Source organism: Ambystoma mexicanum, chromosome 8 (genome assembly GCF_040938575.1).
Source record: "Ambystoma mexicanum isolate Mex_15411 chromosome 8, UKY_AmexF1_1, whole genome shotgun sequence".
NCBI classification, from domain to species: Eukaryota; Metazoa; Chordata; class Amphibia; order Caudata; family Ambystomatidae; genus Ambystoma; species Ambystoma mexicanum.
In genome coordinates this window covers 336,578,350-336,594,252 of record NC_090929.1, presented here as the reverse complement: position 1 = coordinate 336,594,252, position 15,903 = coordinate 336,578,350, and the positions used below count along the sequence as shown (strand labels likewise).

General features: G+C 46.0%; 1 protein-coding gene across 1 annotated transcript in view; it reads right to left on the bottom strand.

Moving 5' to 3' along the window:
• The window catches only part of AMBP (alpha-1-microglobulin/bikunin precursor), a 145,168-nt gene that overhangs the window by 114,968 nt on the left and 14,297 nt on the right, over positions 1-15,903 (bottom strand). Inside the window, exons 2-3 of the mRNA XM_069609777.1 lie at positions 5,496-5,638; positions 1,952-2,028 (exon numbers count right to left, since the gene is read on the bottom strand). Coding sequence (XP_069465878.1) covers positions 1,952-2,028; positions 5,496-5,638 — 220 coding nt within the window. The remainder of the gene's footprint in view (positions 1-1,951; positions 2,029-5,495; positions 5,639-15,903) is intronic.

The following is a 15,903-nucleotide window of genomic DNA, read 5'->3' as shown; positions in this document are numbered from 1 at the left end:
GCTAGCGGGGGGGGGGGAGTACCCAATGTCAGGCATTGCCACAAATGCATGGGTTATTTTTGGGCTGCAAGTATGGTTGCTTTTACTGATGAGTTACCTCTCACTGTAGTAGAACATGATCTTTCCATGCTACTATTGTACTCCTGCAAAACACCAGTTAACATATTGGCAAGAGAATTAATGAGCACATTTTACATGGCAATATCCTTCACTGACCAGGGGATAATATGTTGCACTCCATGGATTCACAATGTAAACACCCAAGAATTTATATCAGCATGTTATGGCCAGAAAGCACAGCCCAGAAGTGTTTTCAGCACCCTACCAAATTTTGTTGTGTTCCTCAAAGCTGACTGTGAGAATTCAAGCATCTTGAGGTCAATAGGGAGAAATGGCCAGCATTGTGAATCGAGCTCCTCATAGCTAACTTTTAGAATGCAAGCTTCTTGAGGTCAATGGGGAGAAATTACCAGCACTGCAAGTGGGTCTCCTCGTAGCGGACTTTGAGAATGTAACTTCTTGAGATCAATGGGGAAAGAGTTGACCAGTATTGATTAGTAGTGTGGCATATGCTCCCGTAGCTAAATATGAGAATGCAAGCTTTTTTAGATCAATGGGGAGAGCTGAACAGTACTGTGAATTGTGTTCCTCGCACCTGAATGTGAGAAAGCAAGCTTCTTCAGATCAATGGGGAGAGATTTGACCAGCAGTGTGACTTGTGATCCTTTCAGCTAATTGTGAGAATGCAAACCTCTTGAGATCAATGGGGAGAGATGATCAGTAATGTGACACATGCACACCTTCATCCAGGTGTGAGCATGAATCTTCTTCTCATGGCCCAGGAGGATACTATTTGAACTATGGTGTCTCAGAGGCTTTCCCATTGCAGATTATATACAACCCTAGAAACAAGTAATGTATAAACACTGAGAGGATTAAACTGTATTAATGCAAAGTGCTTCGCCAAAAAAGAGTTTCAGGCCACAGTTATGTACACATGCAATCAGGAGTGGCTTAACCCATCTTGATACTTGGGTCCACTGAAAAAGAGCCTGAGCACGCCCCGTTCTAGCGTCCCAACGGGACATAACTTCACCTGTCATGATAGCAGGTGCTCAGTTTAGCAAAGGATGGGTGCTCTAGCTCCTGAAGGAGAACCAAGCAGGGGCTGAACCAGCAAACTTCATGCTCACTTAAGCCAAAGCTAAGTGCAAGCGCTCCAACTCCTCAAGGGGCTACATGTAGTAGCAGAAAGAATTAAGGAGCACTCTACGGATTTCGCACCAGGAAGTGATTCAACCTGATGTGCTTCAATGGTTATCCTCATGTCAGAAGGTGAATGTTGTAGCTTTTGAAGACACAGTGCAGAGCGACTTAATCTGTTGTAATGCACAGGCCTTCCTGTAGCAGACTGTGGTAACCTCGGCTTGCAAGGACTCAATGAGCAGCAACCTCACATATATTTCAGAATAGGAACGTTTTGTTTTTGCGCACCTCCACCTTCCCCACCGCTGATTGTCAGGCTAAGTGTTTTAGCCTCTTGTGTAGGTGCTGTGTCCAGAACTCAACAGATGTGTGAAGTAGGTTAAGCTTTCTTCTGAGAAGTGTGGCATCTTCAGCTCAAGACTAGCTATGGCCGGTCCAGAAATCCATAAGTCCCTCTTCAATATCTTATTTCATCCTCAGACTGAAAATGCTAGGTTATTTATATGTCCAACCAGGAGTCTGCGTTTGGACAGCGAGGCTGTGAGTTCAGCACCCGACTCAACATAGGCAACGTTTACCACGGGCGGATGGACATGACACCCGCTGTAACCATATTACACACATGAATTGTGCAAGTATTAGCAGGTGGCCGTGGTGTTTGAATACACTAACACTGATAAAGAAAAACATGAACACATTATGCAGATCTTCTGGCCTAAAACTGTCACTTTGGGGAGGTACTTACTAGGGCTGTAGTAGATGAATTTTCCAGGAATGTTGGTTTTTTGATACGTGCCGATGACTTTGGAGCATACGCCTTGCCTATGGAACAAAATGTACATTTTTAGATTTACATACGTGCCAAATGTGCCTGGCATTATTGTGACTCTGAAACTGCAAATCATCTGAGTAACACAGCTGGTCTGCCTGACTGCCTGACAGTTACTAGGTCTGTTCCCAGCCCCGGCCATGACCCAGTCCTGGAATTTCAACCGGAGTTTGCCTAATCCCTATTTATTTCAGTGAATGCACGTGCTTCAGGGGAGCAGGGCTTAGACGACGCTCTAGAAGAGGGGTGGTCCTGGAGTCTGGCATCTGTAAGATTATACAGAGGTTGCCAAAGAGCTCTGATGGGAAGAGGGATCCATGATGGCTCAGAGCCAAAAGCCAGCATGGAGCTGCCGCTCGCTGTAGAGAGAGGCTGCTGGATCGGCAGTGTCCACACGGACCGAGGCAGGTCTGTAGCACACGGGGTGCACTGGGCATAAGCCTGGGTAGGTGGGAATGTCTGCCGCATGAAGGGATGCAGTGTCCTCTGTTGGAACAGAGTGTAAGTCTCCGCGCAGGGTGGAGTGCTGAACAGGAGGGTATTATGAGTAATATGTTGGGAAGAGTACAACAGCCTGATCCCTTGTTGACCATCCTGGGATCCCGTAAAGGAAGAATCGAGTGAGGGATGGAATCGTGCTCTGGAATAATTCTAGTACATTGATTGCTGGATCCTTGGCTACAGAGAGTTCTTATAATCTTACCCTCTCTCTCTCTGACAGCGATGGGAATGGGAGAGGAAAAGGAAGAGAACAATACTGTTAAGAGGATGTTTTCACCAGCGAAATAGAAAACTGCAGCATTTCGGAATTGTTTATACTTATTTTGGGGGATTAAAGCTTGGGGAAGCATCAAGAAGCACCTTACTGCTTTGGTCATACTTTGTGTGTCCATGTCGCAGACATGATGGATCGCTTTTATAATCTTATGAAAACTCTATGTATTTATGAAACTGTTCAAAGGTTCGGGATTGTAAATTATTGATGGATATCTTTTGATGTCAGTATTTTTGATAAATTGTGTATTGGTATTCACATCACCCTTTTCTCTGAAAATGAAAAAGTGTGTCTGTAGGTCTGAATATGTGCCAGAAGCAAGCAAAGCACACGGGGCACTCCTCTGACCCATGTTGCATGGCACAGTTCTGAGTGTCGTAGGAAGGTGGTGATCTATAGTTGATGGATTGCCAACTGCAGTGTAAGCTGATTTAAAATGTTCTGCTCTAAATCGAGCTGTTCAGTGTCATATGTCCTCCGTAAGTAACAGTATAGTGGTATTGGGATCCTTTTTTGAGTTGTTGTCGTCTGTTTCCGGTTATGGTCCCAGTATCCATACTTACCCCAAGTCTCTTTTGAGTTGTTGTTGTTTATGGCACAGTTCTGCCATGTCCCATGCACAAGATCTGGGGATAGGGTGGACAAATGAATGGTTACTTGGAAAAGTAAGCCTATCCGTGCCCATGCCTGTTGGACCACAGCCTGAGTGGCCATCGTTGCTCCTATTTATTTATTTGATTGTTCGTTTATAACATGCCTAATACCAGCGAGTGGTTTCTAAGTGCAGGCTTGGGATTTGAACCTGTGTTGCGCCATGTTGTTTTGTTTCCAAGACAAACGCACTGCCCATGAGTTATCCTTCCTTGAAGGACGTGGTCACTGTTGAATGCCAAGGGACTCAGGCTGGAGCGGCTGCCAGGAGCTGAAAGACATCCTTTTCATGTAGAACCTTATGCTGTGGGGCAGTGGTCTGCAACTTTTGGCTCTCCAGATGTTTCGGACTACAATTCCCATTATTTCTGGCTGTTGACTATGCTGGTTAGGAATGATGGGATTTGTAGTCCAAAACAGGGGTTGGTGATATATAGTAGTTCCTTTTCATATGCCCTGTGCGTCTCTGAAGTTCATAGGTTTCTTCGTGGAATGGTGTCTAGATTAGACTCCTAAGCAGTGACATAATTTGACAGTCTTAAGTACCTTGTTTGGAAGGGGTCGTAACCTAAATGCTGCTGCTCATAAAATGGGAGCAGAATTGATGCAAAGAGTATTGGGACCAATAATAAGTCCCTCGTCTATCTCTCCACCCCTCTCTCTGGTTGGCTGTTCAATGTGTATGGTGCCTGAACACACAAGTACCCAGGTCCTACTGCATCCTCTTTCCTGATGGCGAGTAACTCGTTGATGTTGTGCTTAGAAGTGGCTCCAAGTGGAGAAGCAGAGGAGTCAATCCACAGTATTGGGGGTATATGCGTCTGACTTCTCAAATCCCATTGCTTTTCTTAAGGGACAAGGTGCAGAAATGCCACGACAGCTCTTAACTGTGTGTTTAGAGAAAGGACAGAGAGTGGCATTAGGTCACACTAGATGTGTCCCTGTGCATAAGGTTAGTACAGGACGTGTGTCAATAAGTTGCATCAGCTGTGGGTGTTTGGGGGGGATCGCTGTCCAGGAAGAAACGCTGCATATTAGGTGCAGGGGCTCCAACAAGACACACACACAAATAAATCATGTTTTATTTGGACCGTGACCTACGTACCAGGAGTATGTGTTTTGGGGTGACATGCATAGGCTTTGGAATGGCAAGTGAAAATCATGACCTAAAAAAACTCTTTCAGTACACATTCCTTTTATTTACATGTTTTAGTAACAGATGTAAATAAACATTGACATTAAAACCTTACACGCAACTTTTGATCTTGCAGGGATAGTTAATACCTTTATTTGCAGTACTACCTTTCAAGACCATATAGATCCTTTCTTATGTTGCCTCAAAATCTAGCAATTCAAACCACGAGTTAGCCTAATAAAGGTATACTTTCTGTAAGATATAATGTTGTGGGGAATTTTCTTTACAAAAAGGCTGCACTTTCCATCTTAAACTGACTCTATTCCCCTACTATTTTTCAAAGGCTTTATGTACTTATGGGTTCATTCAATGACCGAAGTGCAACTGGAATAATATGTGGAGACTGCACCTAGACCTTGCTTACCACTGTTTCACCACAACCTTTAGTACCATTGTGTTCCCACTCATCTCCCCACATCATTGCTATTGCCAGAGGTGCCTGAAATTGACTACTTTACCCCAAATCCCAGTGAAATGGAAAACAACATAGGGTGTGGGCCCATGGAGAACATTTCCTGTTGACACTACTGCCTACAGAAAAAACAAAGTGATGGCTGGAAGGTTTAGAATTAATCTTAACCTCTAGCATTGCTCTGGGCAACCCTCCAGCCCATCGTTCTCTGCCTGCAAAGCCATTACAGAAGGGGAAAGACCACATGCAAACCAGGCCTAAGAAGAGGAAAGGATGAGCTCAGGGAAAATAGTTGCTGGTCCTGACCCCCCCCCCCCCCCCCCCGGCCCTCCTTCAAAGTGTGCAGGCAACTTGTTTTGTCAAGCTCTTGATGTCTGTTGTGCAGTACCCTGGCATGATTTGGACTCTCTGTGTCTCCCTTACTCACCTGATCCTCGTGCTGGCTGTGCTGAGCTCATCGCTGGTGGCACCCATGTCCATCACCAGCGTACCCATGACGAACTTGTCCTTGTACTCTTTCAGCCACTTGCAGGTTGAACCTATGGCGACATCGTACCATTTACCGTAGATCTAAGGGAGACATGAAGCGTATTATATTAGTTAACCATCACTGTATTCACTGTTCAGACACCAGAAACCAGACTGTGAGCCTCATATTTGCATATGCCCCCCACTGGGGTAACTAGATGAATGTTAGAATTGGTGAACTGCCATGCACCCTATACCCAGGGGCGTAATCAGTCTCAACATTTGGGGGACCAGGGGGCGGCTGGATGACAGTTATGAAATTTGTTCATAATTGGAGCCATTAACCCAGTATTTAAACGTAAATACTCTGCTATCCCCAGGGGGAAACTGGACCCCTTTCCCGTTGGAGCCCTGGGATGAGCGGTGTGCCAGAGGGCTGCTTTCTGCCTGTAACCTCCTTCATTTTGGAGCACCTAAGGCCTCCCAAGCCAGGTACTAGCACTACCAATGCCGACTCCTAATGTCACCCAGTGGCTTCTAAAGAGTTTTCTTTTCTTTTGTTGTGCCATCGCATATGTCTGGTTGGAGTACAGCTCTCACACATTGACATTTTGGCTGTAAATTATATTTCTTGGCAGCACACGAAGAAACACAGGTAACTATGGCCGCTCCTTTGTGTGCAAGCTCCTAACAGCATACACAGCCAAGATGATGTCCATGAGAAGAAGAGAAGGGATGCGGGGGTGTTGGGGGGGGGGGGCGGTGGGGGGCTGAAAAGATTGGGCAAATGCGATATGAATTACAGGCCTAGGTTATCTCGCCCATTCACTTCTGTCACACAGCTCATGGCAGGAATCCAATGCCTGCCACAAAAATGTGCAGTGGGCAAGGTGAAACCCTGCCTGTGCAGCTGTGCATGCAATGCAACACATCAGAGTAGCCTGGGTATTGTGTGCTGAGTCTGCTAGTCTGCTGAGCACCCACACATTTCCTCTGGTTGCAGCAGCACAGCAAAGTGACTGGCACATGATCACAATGCTGTGGGCCTGATCACTACTCTGGGTGTGTGCTGCACCATCCTTTCAGTGAGGGGCCCCAGAGCTGTGCCCAGTGGGTGCAGACTCTGCTTGTGGGAACTCAGATCTGCCTGAAATGCCAGCAGGGTGATGTACCTGCCCATATTCCATTTGCCCTACCTTGGCCCTTGTCTCTGAGATGTGAGCAAGCACCCCGCTACTTCTGCCTGGCATTTGAGAGGCCACAATCACTCCACATATTGCAGCCCATGACACCTTGTGCTCTATGGGGCAGAACATGAAACCTCATTTAGCTGCAGCAACTTTATATTTTAAAGCCTCATTGCAAATCTTGCTTTGCTCATTTCTTTAAGAGCTTAGAAAAGTATCTTCTATGTAGCGAAGTTTGAATATGCATCATGCATTATGCAATGGAATTTCAAGGTAAAACTCGAAGCGCACGCTAGCTGCTGAGATGGAAATTCCACTGGCTGTAGTGTATCCGAATTTCACACCTCTTATGACACATCTGTTCTACTACTACACTGAATACAAAGGCCGAGTGAGCATTTAGCTACAAATCTCACCCTCTAGGACTGGGCAGAATTGAACACCTCCTAATGTGGTCCTTTGATCTGCAACTCTGTTGAGCACACATGCGAATACCAGTTCACTCTTTTAGTGGACTTTTCAATTGGAAATTCCCTTTGTGAATGTAATGTTTCCTGTCACAGGTGAAGTGGGCTTATTAGACAGTTACTGTGGGATGTGCGCCTTTTCGCTGTAAATAAGACTTACCCTGAATTCGAAATTCCCAAATGAATAGGGAGTGTGTTGGCATTGTCTGGATAAAGCACAGTCTACTGGCACTTCCAGGAATTAATGTCCGGTGCCTCATTCTCCAAGAATATTGGGCTTGCAAACCATCCCCATATATAAGGGCTAACCCAGAGGATCCTACCACCCTTACACATTGTTTGGTACCTGCTGTCTCTGTGTAGTGCCTGACGAGAGAAGCTCTCTCACGCTGTTGAAAGGTTGCTCTTTTGAGACGTACCCATGATGAACTCTGTCCTCATAGTGACTTAAGCTCTGCTACCTGGACTCTCTTCAACACGTGAAGATATAGCGCCGGAGAGGACCAGCTACTGTCCACAACAACCTATCAGCCACCACTACTCATCAATGCTTCCAATTTGACTAGATGTTCGAAATCCAAAAGAACAGCGCGTGTCCTGAGTGGACCCTCATAACATTGTGGCTTCCATGACCCATCACCTTTTTTGTGAATTTCTGTTTACCCCTTTGCTATAGTGCTGCAGTAAGGCTGCTATTACTTTCAGAAAAACCAAGATACAGCAGATGTAAATGGATAGACGCTTTCTTTGCGCATTAACCACATACTGAGGCAACTACGCCCGGCGTGGAGGTAATAAACAAGAAGTAAGGTTCTTTTTGTTTTTTTGAGGAGATTCAATCTGCGAGTTATGGTGGCATAGGGATCTATGTGATAATTGCGACATCCGAAAATGCCGACTTATTTTTTAACCCTTTACACCACGCGGGGGGAGACCCCCCAGACCCCCATATTAATATTATACTATAAACCCCCCTGCATATATATATGTGGTGTAAGGGGGGGGTTAAAAAAAAGTCAGCATTTTCGGCCGTCGCAATTCCCAGGTCGAGATTTTTGTTCGATTCCTGGCATAGCCACGTCAGGTAAATGCTGAGTGAGTCTTTCGCTAGACTCGTTTCCGCATTCCGGAATCTCCTGAAAAACCAAAAGGTCCCGTTCCTCATCCTTGCCAGCATTTTCTCTTCATCTTTCAAAAAACAAGGAACACAGGAGATCCGCTGGCTCTGATCCACACTGATACTACTTGCCTGGTCTCAGGGGCGGAGGGAAGTTCACAGGAAGTACCCCCACACACCCACACACCACCAAACTCTTGAGAAATGAGTATGGGATAAGGCTGGTTGAACGTTTGATACGAACTTTTAATAACTGGCAGGGGTTATACGGTTACATGGTACAGATAAAAATTAGTTACTTTTAAAACTGTTGGCTGACACAGGATGAACTATGTGCGAGCAAAATATGTAAACGAAGTATTTGAAGTCTATAAGAATTATTCCTGTCACTATTTGTAAAAACATGATTGATGTATTGTGTAAAGAATGTATGTTATTATCTGTATAACATTTTTATGAGAGTGTGACAAGTTTATTTTTCAAACTGTAACACACTCACAAATAAATAAATAAATAAAAAATATGTAACCGCTTATTTTACTTTTAAGTTAAAAAGTCTGTGTTCTTTTTTCCCTAATCCTTCTTCTATCACGCGCTCACGTGTAGCAAGGCACCTCAAAGAAGACTTGGCCCCTGTTATGCTGTCTTCTGGTGGAGGACTTGACAGATGTGTGCTACCACTCCCTTTTAAAGAACGGCTGAGTTTGAGGTGTACGAGATTGCCTTTTGGTGAGTGCGAATGGACGCCAAAACTCTTCCAAATGAAGGATGATTTATTAAATAGGGATTTTTTTTACCAATATTTTTTTGTGATGGCTGGATTGAGACATACACGTAGGGGAAACAGTACAAGTTGGCACCATGATGGAATGCACCCCGGGAGTATAGGGACTCCTGGTGCATGCATCAGGTGCACCCCGGGTTCTCCCCTTTGCTTTGTCTCAAATAGGATTTCATTATTTACCGCCCATGCTCAGCGGCCCTTGCAGGCACCACCTCAAAATGATGATGATGTCACTAGTGGGCCTTCTAGTCACATCCCAGAAGCCTGTGCAATGGTGCAGACATTTTAGCACCAGGTCTCTGCTGCACATCAGCCTCCCGTCCCCACCCCAGCCTCAAGAGAGGTGGCATTAACCGAGGAAATCTTTGCCTGTACTCCGTGCGTTCCCCGGGAGCATCTTTTCTGGGGTAATAAGAGTGGCCTTACCCTGAAGGAATCACGAGCAATCAGACAGTAGCTCTGAAATGGAGAGAGTGTCCACAGGCCTATGCACGCCTTCCCCTAAATATCCACAGACTTCTTCGATCATGTGGAATCACAGGGTCACTCACACCATGTTGAAATTGCATGTGAGCCACGGGATCACCAGGCCATGTTTTCCTGACACTGAGGGTTGAGCGATCCTAAAGAAGAGCCCATACACCCTTCCCACAAATAGACAGACAATTAGCAGATCATTGGAAAGCAAAGACTCTCCTCATTCGTATACTACCGTTCCATATGACTGTCATCCAGTCCAGGATTTATGTATTCTGTTGCTTGCAGTGGTGCTTTCATGAAGGGAATTGTGGCAAAGTGAAAGCGGTTGTGAGGAATTCGACCATCCGCACAAGGAGTGTGTGCTCGCCTGGCCTTTTTTGACATTTCCTAAGGAAATTGAATGATGAGAGATCAAACTCCGAAAAATGTGTGGTTCTAATCCGCACACATTTTCCAATGCTTGCCGCACAACAAACACATAGTCACGTGTACTCTGGGTGGACACAGCCTACAGGCGCAGTCCTCCTGTCATGTTCAGCTGGAATGTGACAAGCACAGGTACATCAAGGAATCTCAAGACAGGGGAAGGCAAATCCTTCCTCCTGCCATGGCCAGCCTCATTAACTGACAAAGGCCAAATGGATTTGCCATATCCTTTGTCTGCCCTGCTGGTGGTGATGCATACTGATGAGGGTTGATTGAAGCAGGCCTGGTCGCAGAGGTGACAAAGGGGACAGGAAATTCAACACCTTTTTGATATGCATCTTTGTCAACCTGAAGTCAGCTCCCACCACTTAGTATCAAGGGCAGTGTACTGTCATGTCTAGGACAACTGTTTGCAGTAGGCAACCACTGCAGTGGGACCCCCTTTCAGAGGGTAGAAGTATGTGATTTGATAGAGACCTAACATCTGTTCTCACCACAACTTCAAAGGAGAACTGCGCTTTGACCAGGAACCACAGAGAGCTCAATTAACCACAGAGACCCTTTGATCCCCAACAGATAGGAAAATGGGTGGGATTTATTAGTACATGTGTTTACCCATGTACCTTTCCTGTTGCAAAACACTCTGGTTATGACCTCACGCATAACAGAATATTGTTGGTGGGTACCCAGTATTGGTTCATTAAGCTTGGCTTATCCTGCACCAATCACTAGGGCCCATTTGGCTTAAAAGAGGGCTGATCCCTCTCTTAGCAGATCATCCAACGACTTTGAAAGGAGCAAGAAGAAGGACTCATTTGGACCCGGGCTGAAGGTACAGTCCGCCTTACAGCTTCCAACAGTGAAGGAAGGCCAGGATTTCCAAGAGGGAAGCAAGATCCCTCCCCAAAACATCTCCCAGGGAACAGAGCGAGATACCGAACTCAGAGGACCCATCCATCAGCTCTAGAACCAGTACCCAGCCAGCACACAGCATGCCCTGCTGCATTCTGACAGCAAGCTTCCTAGGTGAGAAGTGCCAGAGAGTCTCTGAACAAAGGACAAGGCCGTTGCCTGCAAACACTCTCCTCAACTTTGGACGACACAAGCCCAGCAAAGAAGCTAGGAGGAGGGCACCAACAAGCATCAACCAGCATCCACCATTAAGGACATTTTGAGGCAGTCGAGCCCCTTGAGCTGCAACCGACTGTACCGCAGACTGTTGTCACGCTGCAGTCGCTCACGCCATCCAAGATGCCTCGACCACTGCTTCAGATTCCTCAACCAGCACTGAGACAACGATTCCTGACCCTGAGCCACTGTGCAGGCCAGTCTGCAGCTGTCGTGCAGCCCCGCTCTCCGAACTGTCTGGCGCCTGATACTCGCAGCTGTCTCCCACCTTGAACTCTCTCACAGAAGCTGCAAAGCGCCCGGAGACCGAGTCGATGTTGTCGAGCACCAAGAACTTCTACAAGCACAAGGTACATTGTTCTATCCCCCTGGCCCTTCTCCTAAGGCCCCTAGTAACATTCTATGACCCATTGTTCCCTTGGTGCTGAAACCAAGTATCCTTGAACTATTGAGATTTATTATATACAACCTTGACTGGGCAGTCCCTTTTAACATTGCGTAATAATTGTATTTTCGCGATGTTGCAACTAACCAACGATCCATGACCTTGCAGAGATAAGCTTGCCATTCTGTCCACGTTACCAAAATGGGAAATGAGGTTTATAATTGACTTGTGTTTCCAATCTATTCGGATCCCTTCTGGTGTACTAGAGGTGTGGAGCTGATTGAGGGTTTAGAAACCGATATTCATCCCTGGACCACTAGTGCCCTGGAAGTTGATCCGTCACAGCGGTCTGTGGTCGAACCAGACGTTTTTTTTGTTTGTGCAAAGTTTTCCTGCTGAAGGTGAAGCTCCACCCCTAACCCCGCAAGCAAAACTCGCGGGACCCGTAAAGCGGAGCAAAGTGTGGGAAAGTGAAAGCGATCTGCGGTTGAACAGGGTGCTTTTTGTGTTTGTGCAAAGTTTTCCTGCTGAAGGTGAAGCTCTGGCCCTAATCCCGCTAATAAAACTTGCGGGACCCACAAAGCGCAGCAAAGTGTGGCAAAGTGAAAGCGCTCTGCGGTCGAACCAGACGCTTTTTTTGTTTGTGCAAAGTTTTCCTGCTGAAGGTGAAGTTCCGCCCCTAATCCCGCAAACAAAACTGTGAAATGTGGCAAAGTGAAAGCAGTTTGCGGTCCGCGGTCTGCGGGAGGCGAGGTGGCGCTGTACCTCTTTACTGGGGAAAATCAATTTTGCACCAACTTTGCACTTGTTGGAGAAAACGGTTGCAGAAATCTACTGCAATTGAGTGAGTACCTAGAATTGTGAATTGTGAACTCTGTTACAATTTGACTGCGAGTCTCCCCATTTGGCCTTATTTAGTCTGACTATCCTACTTATTCCAGCTAACGTCCGTCAGTTGGTATGACGGGGGCACAGGTCTGAGAAGCAATGGGGGAGCTATGTTAGATATAAAAAGCAGCGAAAGTGGACCGCTCGCAGTAAATGCTCAATCCGGACAGGGTTGTCTCATTAACTGTCTCTCATACCAGGAGGATGAAATAGTTGCTGAACTTTTGAGTAACTTGGGTAGCACCCTTGTCATTGTGTGCAGCAGGCTGCCGGTGCAATTAAAAGCTTAAAGGAGAAGGCAGTAGCACCCCTGGGACAAAAAACCACAGACTTTAAAAAAAAATCAGTATCCAGTACGGAAGTCAGATTTGTTGCACGCCCCAAAGCAACAGCATTAATAGACCTTTCTCATGTGAACGATCTGAGCATGTTTGACTTTGCAGAATCGTTGGTGTTCGACCCCGCTCCTGTTCTGCCTGTTAGTGTCATGCAACAATCATGTGATGCATCAGTGGTTGGCTCAATCATGTGATGCATCAGTGGTTGGCTCAATCATGTGATGCATCAGTGGTTGGCTCACCCACTGACCTCATAAACTTGTTGGACAAGAGTTCAGTGGAACATCAATCTTTGGAGACAGGACGTGACAATCTCCCCAATGGAGGATGGGGGCTGCACCATACATTGCTGGAAGCCGATGATGGAACCCGTCTAACTTCACCTACTATTTCGGGCTTGAACATGGTGCTTAGCTCCTTTATCTGCGAAGAAGTAAAGGGCCATTCAAACAGTTTGGATGCCATTGCAAGGAAATCAGACCTTATGGGGGATTTTATATACCCCCATCTTCCCTGCATCTCCAGCTAAGTCGTTACTTGAGCCGAAAGCTAATCTGGATCCCCTTATTGGGGACTCTATGGAGACCGTTGGACCCCACCAAAAGCACCACAGTGGTCCATCCACAGACAGGCAACCTCCCTGTCCTGAGGGAGGGGGAAACTAATGGTGTAATAGAAATCAGTGATGTGGAGGAAACCTGTGTCACCGAGCCTCTTCGGAAGGGATAAAGGCCTTGAAACCTAAACAAGAAATCAAAGAACCAAAAGAGACTAAAAAGGAGAAATGTGTCTTCTAGGAAGTATTCGTGAAACGCAACCATTGCAGAATCTATGTTTGGAAGACCCAATAAGAAAGAAGAAATGGCGGCTGGTCCTAAGCCTGGAGCTGTGATATGTAGAGTGGCCATCAGTCATCCGTTGTTTGGAATCGTCACTGAGATTGACAAACTCACACAAAGGGTGAAAATGACCCCTTTGCTGGGTTGCTGTCAGGCCACTGGCAGAGTTGCTGTTGGTGTTCAGACCTCCTCTGCTGCAACGTCTAGTGCCCAAACAAACCAACCCTCTAATCATTGTCTAGGAGCAGTATCTCCTAGCCAGCAGAGTCATCCTACAGAGGAGTCAGTGCGGCTACAGGCGCATGCAATTGTGCAAACAGATAAAGAGGTTGGGTCTAGGTGCGCAAATGCACACCCTTTTTGCACTGACTCCGAAGTGATGCAAAATAGAACTCCAACTCTTGATGTGAGTAGTAAAGGTACAAAAGCAGTCCAATTTAGTTAAGAAGACTGCTATTTTGGGACGGTTGTGGAAGGCTGGGAAAGTAACAGTGATGTGTCACTAAACCCAAAGGTAAATGTGGAACTGGACAGGCTACTGGGGAAGGTTTAGTGGCCTGGGTTGTCGAGAGCAGTTGAGAAACCAGTTTTTACAACAGACAAACCTCGGCACAATTGTGGAGGTTTGTGGAATCAAGGGAGACAAGTTCAATAGGTTTTCTAATAATCAGTCTACTGAATGTACGTGGTCACGTCTTGGTTGCTGGAGATTTAAATGCTGATTGCCCTGATTGCACACTAGAGGCGGATTTTGGGCGACATAATTTCAGGATCTGTATCATTGGATTTAAAAGCCAAATCAGGGTTGAGATGGGTAACCTCAATGACGTCATTGGGGCTGTACATGCTCAACCATGACGATGTAAACTCAGGAGAATGTATCCCAGCTTGGCACAGGGGAAATAGCTCCCCCACTTTGGACTGCGTTTTTGTTGACCACAAGCTTATTTTGGTCTTGCCTTGTATTGTCAGTTTTGCAAAACACCTGGAGTGATCCTAGCATGGTGAGTGGAAAGTTTGCAGTAAATTACAGTCGAGTCGCGTGAAGCGACCTAACCAACCTAGACTTGAATGGGGGAGGAAACAGATTAAGATGGATTTCTAAAGCCGCTCTCCATTTAAATAGTAGTACACTAAATTCTCTGCAAACTTCCTCTTATGAATAGATATGAGACTGTTTTGATGTGTATCATTTTAAAACTATGATGACCAATTGCATACACAACACATTCCTACACCGTCCACCTAAGAAGAGGAAAAGAAAAGTAGCACATGCCCATAAACATGACGACGAGCTTCATCTCTGGAGAAGGATCCCCAGAAAGGCGCTCAGGTTAATAGGCAATAGTTTGGAAGAACAAGCGGCGAAAAAGCATAAGTGTAAAGAATTAAACCAAAAATATGAAAACCTTTGTAAAAATCATAGAGCTTCCCTCTCACAGAGCGACACTGAGGCTATGGTGCACTTCTTAATCAAGAGGGACATCCGTTCCTTCTGGGACGCAGCAAACTCATTAGATCCGGTCAGGCCTCTCAGTCAATACAATGAGTAGAATATTTGGAGGATCTTTACGCGAAGAGGCGCAACTGCTTGAACGTGGCACAGCTTAAACAAGCAGAAACAGTTCCAGGCAATCGGATCCTAAAACCGGATACCGATGAAATGTGTGCACTGATAAAGAAGGTGAAATCGTCTGGGGCCCCGGGGCCCAATGGTCTAACAAATAAACATTTTTTAAAAGACAATAGGAGTTGGGCAATAATCCTTTCTTTCTTGTTTTCTACTGTCATAGACAAGGAGTCTTTCCCAGAAACATGGAGATCCTCACACGTTGTCCCTATCTATAAGAAAGGGGACCAGTCGGACTCCAGGAACTATAGGTCTATTGCCTTGCTAGATGTGGAAAGTAAAATCTTTTCAGCAGTCTTGCGCAGCATCTAGAGGACGGGGCTCTGGCAACAGGGAAACTGGACAGGCTTCAGTCTGGATTCCGTAGGGGTTATTCTACGAACATTAGTGGGGTAGTCATCAGACAGTTTCAGGAGAGGATACGGGCAGACCGAAATTTGCATATGTTCATGGCCTTAATTGACCTCTCGGCGGCTTTTGACAGGGTAGACCGTGCTAGACTATGGTTAAAATTGCAGACATGGGGTCTTCCAAGTGGTCTTTTACCCCTGATCATGGGCTTGCATGAAAACTCTGGCATCTATGTGCGCTTGAATAAAGTCGCGGATCTTTCTTGTAGAATTGGAACCGACTCTGGTCTAAGGCAGGGATGTGTTTTAGCTCCCTGCCTTTTTAATCTTTATGTATCAGACATAGGA